General features: G+C 41.1%; 1 protein-coding gene across 4 annotated transcripts in view; it reads right to left on the reverse strand.

Moving 5' to 3' along the window:
* The window catches only part of NEDD4 (NEDD4 E3 ubiquitin protein ligase), a 199,855-nt gene that overhangs the window by 3,926 nt on the left and 183,697 nt on the right, over window positions 1-12,232 (reverse strand). For all 4 annotated transcript variants that reach the window (XM_040342736.1, XM_040342734.1, XM_040342735.1 and 1 more), the window contains 3 exons: window positions 11,056-11,115; window positions 10,866-10,973; window positions 2,050-2,146 (listed from right to left, as the gene is read on the reverse strand). In XM_040342736.1, coding sequence (XP_040198670.1) covers window positions 2,050-2,146; window positions 10,866-10,973; window positions 11,056-11,115 — 265 coding nt within the window. The remainder of the gene's footprint in view (window positions 1-2,049; window positions 2,147-10,865; window positions 10,974-11,055; window positions 11,116-12,232) is intronic.

The following is a 12,232-nucleotide window of genomic DNA, read 5'->3' on the forward strand; positions in this document are numbered from 1 at the left end:
TTTTAACAACTATGTTTGAGTTAAAAAGAAACCAGAAGCAATCATACAAGAGATCAAGTTTAATACAAGAACGACATTTAGGGCACAATACTTGGTAGGCCAGGCTAAAGGGGATAGGAAGGAACAAGGGATCAAGTCATACATATATAATATATAACATTTGGCAACATAAGGTAGTAGAAATAATTTTGTGTCACAAGGATGACCATTGGACCCAAGGGTTCCATGCTCATTGGAATTTAAATGGGATCCAGTGTGCATATAAAGAGCTTTTTCGTATTCATAGATACGTTTTAGAATAGGTGGTGTAATTTTAGGGGCATTGTGTGCTAAATTATTTCTCCATAATCTGGAAGTGACTCAGCAGCCAAGAGTATAAGGACTACAACAGTGCAAAATTCCTTGGGGAAGTTCTCTATACTCAAATACAATAAGGCAAAAGCTGGATCAGGCCTAGTGAACACATCAAATATTTGAAAAAAAAACTGCTGAAAGGTTTTATCCCAGAAACTGGTTGATCAGAAGATGTGGATGATGGTGCCAGTATGTCCACAACCTCTCCAGCCCACAATGGATGACATATATGCGAATATCATATCGCTAAGATCCACTAATCATCAGTGAATGGGTGCTGAATGTCAGATTCCCATTGGATCATGGGAGTTTTGTGAAAAGTAAAAAAATGTGCATTTGATAAAGATGTGTGCCAACGTGTGACATAAAACATTGCAACCACCACCATTTTATTCTTGGCGCTGCTGTGCTTCTCCTCCTCCTTTATGACAGGAGTAGTGAGTGACGCTGCTGTCACATCTCTTGTCAGTCTATAGTGGCAGAGCCAAATGCAAGTTTATCATGGGGCCCCCATGCACCTGGGGCCCCTGGGCAGTGCCTAAGGGTGTTCATGCATTAAGACAGCCCTGTGGTCAGAGGAACACATAAGACACATATAGCCTACGGCCACTTTAACTCATTATATATTTTCTGGATTTGACCTGTTTACGAGTTCAGAAGATCTAGCTGAACTCTTTTGTATTTATTGATACAAATGTCTCTCTGATTCCACCCTGTAAAAAGCTGTAATTGGGCTGCATAGAAATAGGTCTGAGCATGAGGAACAGCCATTCCCCCCTGATCCTTAGGGTATTGCAGGGTGGTAAGTTTTATCCTGGCCACCCGGTTGTTCCAAATAAGGGACCTAAATTGGGAGTCAATACGCTGAAACCAGTGCTTTGGAATCCACACCGGGGCGTTATGCAAGATATACAGCAGTTGTGGGGCCCAAATCATCTTAATCAAGTTTACTCGTCCCGTAACAAATGTCTCTCTATGAACCTATTTTTACAGGGCGCAATAGGAATGTATTTTTATCTACTCTTGAAATGTACTGTCAAATGTATTAGTCGCTTAAATTTGTGTATTGTAACCAAGGAAGAGCCACTTAAACCAACCTATCGGTAATCTAATAAGCAAAAAAAACCTTTTTTTTTTCAGACATAGTTTACTTAAATGAGTAATGCCGCATACACACGATCAGTCCATCCGATGAGAACGGACCGATGGGCCATTTTCATTGGTTAACCGATGAAGCTGACTGATGGTCCGTCGCACCTACACACCATTGGTTAAAAAAACGATCGTGTCAGAACACGGTGACGTAAAACACAACAACGTGCTGAAAAAACGAAGTTCAATGCTTCCAAGCATGCGTCGACTTGATTCTGAGCATGCGTGGATTTTTAACCGATGGTCGTGCCTACTAACGATCGGTTTTGTCCTATCGGTTAGGAATCCATCGGTTAAATTTAAAACAAGTTGGCTTTTTTTTAACCGATGGTTAAATAACCTATGGGGCCCACACACGATCGGTTTTGACCGATGAAAACGGTCCATCAGACCGTTGTCCTCTGGTTAACCATTCGTGTGTACCATGCCTAACACAATAATGTATGTAAAAAGGATTCATATTAAAACAATATTGATGATTTTTATGTATTTGTGAATACACCAAGGATCAACCCATTTGATCTCTAAATTTGAAATACCTACCATAAAGCTCAGCAAATCCATTCATAGGTACCCTGGAGGTACCAGTGACAAACTGAAGCAATCGAATTCTCTTCTCAGCATCCATCATTAGCACTGCCTGCAAAGAACAACCCCATAAACAATTAGACAGCTGTGACCATGAACGCAAGACAACATTGCAGGAAAACCAATAATCTGCAGCTCATGATGGAATAAATGTATCTAACTTAAAAAAAATTGAAGTCTTCTTGTACAAGCGTTATGAAAAACCACAAGGTTAGAATTATTGGCTCATAGCATGCTGTAACCGGTTCTCCACCCCTGTCAGATCTTTAGGCACAAAATTTTTTATTCTAGGCTAGCATAATTAAAATTTTAGGAGATCAAACGGAGGAGCACAATGGAATCCTCAACAACAATGTGACACAGTAGGAAATTCCAAATAGACTCCTGCCAAGTGCTTATTTTTCTTACGATATCTCATTCCCCTTGATTCTGTTTGGAAATCTTACCCAATCCTTCTCTAAAAAAGAACAGCCCTTTTTCAAGATGAGTCTGTCTGTATTATTCATATCACGTTATGGAAGATCTGTTTCAGCTCTGTTTGTTTCTCAGAAAAGAGTCCCAGCGGGTCATACTTTGTGTCCTCTATTGAACATGATCGTAGGGCATTCTTATGCTGATCATTTTATGATAATACAAATATTTTGGTTTCTATGCCAGACATCTGCACAGCATCAGGCGCTTAGAGGATAGCTATGTATTTGGTCAAAAATTATTACAATGTTTAACAGCAGACTTTTAGCATTATCCTGCAAGGATCAAAGAGTGCTGCATGAACACTCTGTACCCAAGGAAGGTGTAGTACAATATATCTCAGTCATGGCCATTCAAACAAAGCATTTACTCCCTAATTCTTCCTGATCATTTTGAGTGTCAACATTTAAATGTTAGTACACCCTTAAAAGAGAAATTTTGACTTACCTGTAAATGCCATATCTTGCAGTACAGTACAGAACACAAGCAGAGTATTTAAATACCAAGGATTATGGGCATGTATCTTCAAGTGATTGGACATTGGCAAAGCTTTGAAAGATGCACACTAGGGCATCTTCCCATAACTCTACCCCACTCTGAATTCTCAGTTTTGCAGCAAGCAATGGAGAGTAAACCAAGAAATAAAAGGGAGAGTTGCCTCTGTACTGGACCCCAAGATATGCATTTTACAGGTACATTGGGCCAGATTCACAGAGCAAATACGCCGGCGTATCTACTGATACGCCGGCGTACTTTCAAATTTCCTGCGTCGTATCTTTAGTTTGAATCCTCAAACCAAGATACGACGGCTTCTGGGTTCGATCTGACAGGCGTACGGCTTTGTACGCCTTCGGATCGTAGGTGCAATACTTCGGCGCCCGCTGGGTGGAGTTCGCGTCGTTTTCCGCATCGGGTATGCAAATTAGCGATTTACGACGATCCACGAACATACGCGCGGCCGTCGCATTTTCTAACGTCGTCTGTAGTCAGCTTTTTCCGGCGTATAGTTAAAGCTGGTATTTTGTGGCCTATAGATAGACTTGCCATGTTAAAGTATGGCCGTCGTTCCCGCGTCGAAATTTGAATTTTTTTTTTTTGCGTAAGTCGTCCGTGAATAGGGATGGACGTAAGTCACGTCGAAGTTCAAAAAATGACATTGTTGCGACGTCATTTCGCGCAAAGCACGGCGGGAAATTTCGAAACGGAGCATGCGCAGTTCAATCGGCGCGGGGACGCGACTCATTTAAATGAATCACGCCCCCTACCTGCCGATTTGAATTCCGCCGCCAGAAATACACTACGCCGCCGTAACTTACGGCGCAAATTCTTCCTGGATTCGACTTTAAGCCAGGTAAGATACGGCGGCGTAGCGCATCTCTGATACGCTGCGCCTGTCCATTTGTATGTGAATCTGGCCCATTGCTCTTATCTTAATTGTCTAGTACAGGACACAGGTAGAGTATGCATACACAACGGGCCATCCCCAAGAAATGAACAGGAAGGCTTGGCAACAATGAGACAAATGCAACTGTATCAACAGGCCCAACAAGTCAGAAGACCCAACCTCAGAGAGCCTCTGCAGAAGATTAGATGACCACCTGGTAGAACTTTGAATACGTATGAACAGAAGACCAGGTGGTGGCCTTAAACAACTGGGCTACAGAGGCTTGGTGCCGAAATGCCCAGGAAACTTCCACCAAATGGGTGCAGGAGGAGATTTCTCTTTGAGAATGTAAGCACTTGAAATCAGATTTTGTATCCATCCTCCAATGGTGGACTTTGAAGCAGGGAGGTCCAGAGAGAACAGGTCAAACATGTAGATGAGCATCTTGGATGTTCACAGATGCCATGTATTCACCTGGTCTCAGAAAGGCAATTACCGTATTTTTCGCCGTATAAGATGCACCTGACCATAAGACGCACCTAGGTTTTAAAGGAGAAAAACAAGGAAAAAAAATATTCTGAACCAAATGGTGTACTAATATATTTTATATTATACTACTACTACTATAGGTGGGTAGTGGACACACAGCAATACCACTCCACCTATTAAATCAGCTCAGCTACACTATATCTGGTGGTGGTGGTGGTGGACACAGCAACCTCCCCCCCTTCCCAGATCAGCTCAGGGTGGCAGGGCAGACAAAAACACACCATAAGCCTCTATCACATTAGCTCAGGTGATGAGCAATGGATACCATGCCAGCTCATACCTCCCACCCCCATTATCAACAGCTCACCTCAGGCAGTGGAGGACACTGTCATTATAATCCCCTCTGGCTGGCTGCCTGGCTCTCAGATGTACCCAGGATGCAGCTAGAAATTAGTGGTGGGGACATAGTTCACACAGCAGCAGCTGCGGGGGAAGGAGCAGGAAGTCAGACAGGACTAGACCACGGCGCCGAAAGGTGGGGGGGTTTGGCTGAAAAAAAACCCCAGCAAAGGCTCTCACTGCCTTTGGCATGGTGTCATCTCTGGCGGGTGACACCCGATCTGGGTGCGGAGCGCACCCCCATAGCACTGCTACTGACATCCCCCATGTTTTGACACCCGGGTGCAAAACGTCTCCCCCCACTCCCTCATGGTATGCCCCTGCTGGGAATGCATCACATGTCCTGTCTTCTCTCCTATGAGAGAGGGATTCTGACAGGGCGGCGAAGTGACTGGTCAGCATTCACACTATAAGACGCAGGGACATTTCACTCAGTTTTTTGGCGTAGTAAAACTGTGTCTTATACGGCGAAAAATACGGTACTGACCTTTTAGATTCCATGCAAAATTCTGGAATTTCAAGGCACTCGTTGAAAGATTTTAAATCCAGGATAGGACAATACCCCAATTGGCCTTTGGTAACGCGAACATGCTTAAGTAGAATCTTTTGAACCTGTCTTAAGGTGGTATTGGCAAAAAGGATCCCTGGAACAAGAGGTGGTTCAGGGCATTCGGCAAATATATCTGACCTTGAGCAGTTTTGCTTCATTTGAAAGAAAGTGGTGATGTGGCAGTTTTGAACTGTATTTTGTGTCCTTTTAGGCTGGGTTCACATATGTGCGAATTGGATGCGGGTTTCACCACAGCACAGCATGACATGCGAGTGTGCCCGGCTCGCAATGGAGGTGGTTCACCCACGTCCAGGGCGGCCACTGTCTGCATTCCAAAAGGGTCCTGTGCGCCTTTAGGTCCAATTCAGGTATAAATTCAGGCAGAAATTCAGACCCGATTCGCACCAGAACTAGTGAACAGGGATGAACTGGACCTCATGCTGTAAACCACAGGCGCACATATGTCAACCCGGCCTATAATCAGTGATTGAACCCACAAGTCTGGGACATCTGTAACCTAGAAAGAGGCAAACTGCAATAGACTTCTCCCCCACTAATAGGAGTGAGGGTGCCCTATCTTTGTGAAGAGGGCTATGGTTGCTTCGGTTGTCCAAGCCTTTAGCCATAACATTCTGCAAATTTGTCTTGTGACATGTTCTATGGCAGCTACACAGAAAAGCAGAGCATAAAGCAATTTCTGTAATTGCTGTGTAACAGCTAGATTCTGAAATACAGGGTTATGTTGGTTGTTCATTGTGCTAGTCCAGTTAGCTGCAGTTTGATATACTGAAATTGCAGCAAGAGCTGGCTGCAGCGCTGGGCTTGCAAGGTAAGAGAGAGCTTTTAGGAGTGTCTCAAAGTTTTCATCTGCTGAATCTTTGAAGGAAGGAACATCTTCAGTAGGAAAAGCACATTTTTTCTATTCATGAACAGTGAATACTTTGCAAGGTTTTGCAGGTGGGAAGAGGGGAGTCAGGCTGAACAATACCAAGATGATTACCTTATAATGGCTCTAGGTGGAAAGCATGCAGCCAGTGGTGTGATGAAACACCTAGTCATCCACCTGAAAACTGAGTTCCAAGTTTAGCGCTTCATTTTCGAATTTAAGTTTGAAAAGTTTATACTGCGTGGTAAATGCAATTCAATCATAACCCCCGTTATTTACAGTAATGGCCAGAGATACAGGGTGACTCCGTCTTACCTGTTCACAATGCTGGACTGTAGATAAAGTCCAGGCTTTGCCTGTCATAGAAGGCATAGCCCTTGAGACTGGTTTTATAGAGATGGACCAGGGCCCTGGATCTGTATAGCACTCTTTGGCTATCAGAATACACTGCATCAAAAGCCAAGGTGAGTGTCCATGCAGGATCCAGTGCCTGAAGCAACATTACAGGCTGTCCCCACAGCAAGGAGTCTGGGTACAACTCCCAAAGTGGATACATTTCTATGCTGGAATTAGAAGACAGCGAGGGCTTGACAGAAGAATCAAAAGAATAATAATAATAAGGAAAAATGATAAACTACTTAAACTAACAGTGATTTTCTCCGTGAAGGAGAAAAGGTCCATTACCCCAGACACTAGCACAAAAATGCAGACTCATGGAGTGGGGTAGGGTTACAGGAGAGGTGCCAAGGGGCATGCCCTCTAGAGCTTTGCCATTGTGCAATCACCTGAAAGTATACGTCTTTAGTCCATGGTGTATGAATACTCTCCCTGTAACCTGTAACGTACAGATAAGATGTAATATTTCAGTTTCAGTAAACGCTAGAAACCTAAACCACCATATGGTTAATTTAATCTTGAATACTTTGGTGGTAAGGTTTTTAAACTTGGATTTGGAAGACATGCCACAGAAGCAGTGGATTCACCAATCATCCCCGTCAGACTTGATGAATGATTTTACTTGATATATTGGTTCTATGTAATCATGTTTATCCACTTGAAGACCAAGCCTTTTTCTGGCATTTTTTGTATACGAGTTTAAAATCTGTACTATTTGCAAGGAAATTTTACTTATAACCCCCAAACATCATATATATATATATATATTTTTTTTTAAAAGAGACCCTAGGGAATAAAATGGCAATTGTTGAAATTGTTCATGTCACATGGTATTTCAAATACAATTTCTTTGGAAAAAATACACTAACAAATAAAAAAAACAAACAAAAACAAAACACAATAACCAACCCATTTTTTTTGCAAAATATGACAGATGATGTTACACTGAGTAAATAGATACCTAACATATCACGCTTTAAAATTGCACACATTTGTAGAATGGCGACAAACTACTTACTTAATCTCTGTAGGCGACAATTTTTTTTTTTTACAGGTTATCAGTTTAGAGTTTCAGAGGAGGTCTAGTGCTAGCATTATTGTGCTCGCTCTGTTTGCCGCGATACCTCACATGTATGGTGCGGTGCGTGTGACTTTCGTATGCGCTTGCTTCTGCGCGCAAGCATGGAGGGATGGGGGGTGCTTTAAAAAAAAATCTAATTTTATTTTTACACTGTCTCTTTAATATTTTTTTTTAGCACTTTTATTCCAATTACAAGTAATGTAAACATCCCTTGTAATAGAAATAAGGATGACAGGTCCTCTTTATGGAAAGATCTGTATGTAGCACCGTGGCCCTGTGAGATACGACATTTTGTTCTACTGTATGTCCTCACGTGTAGCAGAATGACAATAAAGCTTGACTTGAAAAAGACCCCCAAACCTCTCCTTTACCATTAAAACCAAAAGATAAAAAAAAAAAAAAAAGTTTGATATTTTGCATTACATTTTTTTTTTGCCTTTGACCAGCAGGCCGCACCGTTGGATTGTTTCTCAGACTCGCCTGTGAAAACGGTAAGCCTGTGAAACGCCGGTGAGTGGCAGGGGACGTTCCCTCCCACCACTTTTGAAAACGATCCAATGGCTAATGAGCCGCATAAACAGCTTTCATGAGAAAGCCAGCCGCCAGTTTCATCCATAACCCCAGTAAACCACTTGCAAACCGCAACAGAGTATCTTACAAAAGTGAGTACACCCCTCACATTTTTGCAAATATTTTATTATAGCTTTTCATGTGACAACACTGAAGAAATTACACTTTGCTGCAATGTAAAGTAGTGAGTGTACAGCTTGTATAACAGTGTAAATTTGCTGTCCCCTCAAAATGACTCAACACACAGCCATTAATGTCTAAACCGCTGGAAACAAAAGTGAGTACTCCCCTAATGGCTGTGTGTTGAGTTATGTTGAGGGGACAGCAAATTTACACAGCTATAAAACCTGTACATTCACTACTTTACATTGTAGCAATGTGTTATTTCTTCATACTGTATAAATTCGTATTGTGATTGGCAAGTGGTTATACAATAAAAATGTATGTAATAACTCTATATATTTTTTGCTTTCATGTGGAACCTTGAAAAAGTCCCAACCAATTTTTGAACCCTTTGTATTTGTTTAGGGATGTGGCTGGCACCTTCTTAATCTAGATGTATGGCACTGACGCATGTGTACATCCCTGCGAGAATCACCCCACAAGAAAAAAACACTTGAGGAGGTCAGGAGGAGGCTGAGATGTATTCATCAGTATCTGTTCTGTTCTACTGAACCACCTGCTGATGCTATACCAAATTTATAAAAATGAAAGCTTATTCTCTACAAAACTGTGTTTGCTCTGGAAACTTATTTATCTTACTTATTTTTTATTTTTATAGGGGTGGAGAAGTGCAAGAAAGAAATATCACATCAGTGACATCTGACAAGCTGTGAAGGGAGTATGTAAGTAAAGCTGTACTCCATTTTACATTCTTAAAGTAAGAAACTTTCTGAATTTATAGCTTAGACTTGTGAACTGCATTCCACAGTCCAATGAGCTTGCTTTAATGGCCACTGAGAGCAGTTCTCTTGGAGAAAGTGAAACTATATCAGAGGTTCATAAAAAAAGTTCTTCTGGCCAATAAAGGTTAAATCAGGCAGTGTCTACTCTAAGGAAATATTTTCACTTTTAGAAGTTAAAAATGGGTAATAGACTCACTTTAATTACTTGCCTATCAGGCACTTTCACCCCCTTCCTGCTCAAGCCAATTTTCAGCTTTCAGCACTGTCACACTTTGATTGACAACTGCGCAGTCATGACATATGACATGTTTGTTTATCATTTCACACAAATAGAGCTTTCTAGTGGTATTTAATCACAATTGGATTTTCTGCTAAACAAATGAAAAAATACCACAAAATGTGAAAAAAAAAAAAATATTTTTTTTTCATACTTTCTTAAAAAATTTAGCAAACAGGTAATTTTTCTCCTTCACTGATGTGCCCGGATAAGGCTGCACTGATAGGTGACACTGATGAGGAGACACTAATTGCCAGCACTGGTGGACACTGTTGGGACTGCACTGATAATCAGGACACAAATAATCAGTGCCCTGATTATCAGTGTAGATGTCCCTTTAACACAAGCTGGTTATCGGCTCTCTTCTGCCTTACTCATGCTGCCATTGTGAGGAAAGGAAAGCTGTCTACATCCGTGATCAGCTGCCATTGGACACAGCTGATCATGTGATAAAGGATCATGAAGGACTCAGTGACACCCATCCATGGACACCCTCTCGGCAAAGTAAGACCCGCACTGTAGCCGTCTTTAGGCTATAGTGTGGACAGGAAGGGGTTAAAATTTATTTTCTATGCAAATGCAGAAGATCACACAAAACTGTGAAAAACATGAAGTTAGGTTTTTTTTTAATACTATGCTACCATCTTCTATGTAATCTAAAGAATTGGAGAAGTGGAGACCCCTCAATTCCCTTGCCTGGCTTGCCCTCCATGGACCCATGCAAGTAATTTTAGCTATTTCAGCTTCACTATCCTTCCACTTGTATTTGTCCCCACATCCGCTGTAGAGGAATATTGGCAGTGTTTTAACTCCAGCTGTATGTGGGTCCATTGATATTATTCTCCTGATGAAGCGGTAAAGTCCTGTGAAACATGTTGAGGAATACATGACTTGTGAGGATCCACTATACCTCTATCCTCCTTCATGGAGTACATCAAGTAATAGTGAGACACGTGTATTGTTAGGATGTTAATTTTCTGGCATGTAATTGTTAAGTATATTGTGATACCCAATTGTGTTATATTTTAAATGTTGTATAAATAAAATCTTATTTTTTATAACCACTCTGTGTATTTTGTCCAAACTGGTACCGAGATAGTCCATCCTTTTCTGTGCATGGATGACCTGTTGGGGACTTCTCCAATTCCTTCAATACTTCATGGATGATGGTACCTTTGAAGATTTCTATATAGTACATCAGATGTGAGGCCAACCTGTTTTATTTTTTTATACGTTATCTAATAATACACTATGAGTTTCATGAGCACCAGAACACTTCCTCTGTACTGGTGATGCTAATAAGATGGCATATCCTACAAAAGATATCTTTTTAAAATATGCTGCCTAAACGAACATAACACACCTTCCAAAACCACTGTATAACTTGATGTCCAGCAGAGTAACTATTCTTATACTTTGTATTTTCTCTCCAATTGTTGACATCCACATCTCCCAGTCCACACATGAGGAGCTGAAAAACAGGAAGTTAATTAATCAGACACAATCACTTAAAAAGGAATTATAAATGTATATGTACCAGACAAGTACTATACCTCCAATTCATTCTCATCAAAAATTTTAATGAGATCCTGAGGAATCAGTTCAAAAAAGCCCTTTGGGGAAAAAAGAAAACATTTTATGAATTTAGTTTCTTGAAAGTAACAAAAAAAGAGAAAAACAACATCTTTTAAAATTAGGGGTGCACCGAATGGAATTTTTGGTGCCGAAAGCAAAAATGCAGGATGCACTTAGCCAAAAACCGAAAATCACAGTAAAAAAAAAAAAAAAAAAAAAAAAAATTATTATATATATATATATATATATATATATACACACACACACAATTTAATTATATTCAACTTTTTAATTAATATCATCAATTTAAATTAATATGAACTTATTGTTGCCAATTATTGGCACTTTTAGTGCAAGAAAAGCGAAAGAAAAATGCAGTCTGCAGTCTCTAACCATCTCTTGTATCATGTCTGCAGTCTCTAACCATCTCTTGTATCATGTCTGCAGTCTCTAACCATCTCTTGTATCATTTCTGCAGTCTCTAACCATCTCTTGTATCATGTCTGCAGTCTCTAACCATCTCTTGTATCATGTCTGCAGTCTCCAACCATCTCTTGTATCATGTCTGCAGTCTCTAACCATCTCTTGTATCATGTTTTCAATCTCTTACTTAAACACACTAATAGTATTAGCAAAATTTTAATTCTGTGCCTCTAGCAGACATGATTCAGGAGATGGTCAGAGACTGCAGACATGATACAAGAGATCAATGCAGGCTCACCAGTGCCCGTCAGATGCAGCCTCACCAGTGCCCGCTAGATGCAGCCTCACCAGTACCCGCCAGATGCAGCTTGCCTGTCAGATGCAGCCTCGCCAGTGGCCCGGATAGGAGTGGCGATCTCCTGCTGTGGCATGGAGCTGTATTTGAGTTTCCTGGGCCGGACGGCCACAGTAACAATGTCTTTTTGCACTGATCAACTCTGATGAAGCTACACTGATATGCAGAGCCTTTTTGAATTTTACTGTGAAGACATGGACCCTCTCCCCCCCAACCTGTCTAAAATGTATGCCTTGCTCAGACGATTTTATCATACCAAGTTTTGGCGAAAGGGATCTCGACAGGACCCTGACGGCTGTCCAGCATCAAATCATCCACCTTTGGCTGAAATCATCCATCTGTACGCGTACGCAGGAATCCAACTATAAATTATTGAT

The sequence above is a fragment of the Rana temporaria genome, chromosome 3, assembly GCF_905171775.1.
Source record: "Rana temporaria chromosome 3, aRanTem1.1, whole genome shotgun sequence".
Lineage (NCBI taxonomy): Eukaryota > Metazoa > Chordata > Amphibia > Anura > Ranidae > Rana > Rana temporaria.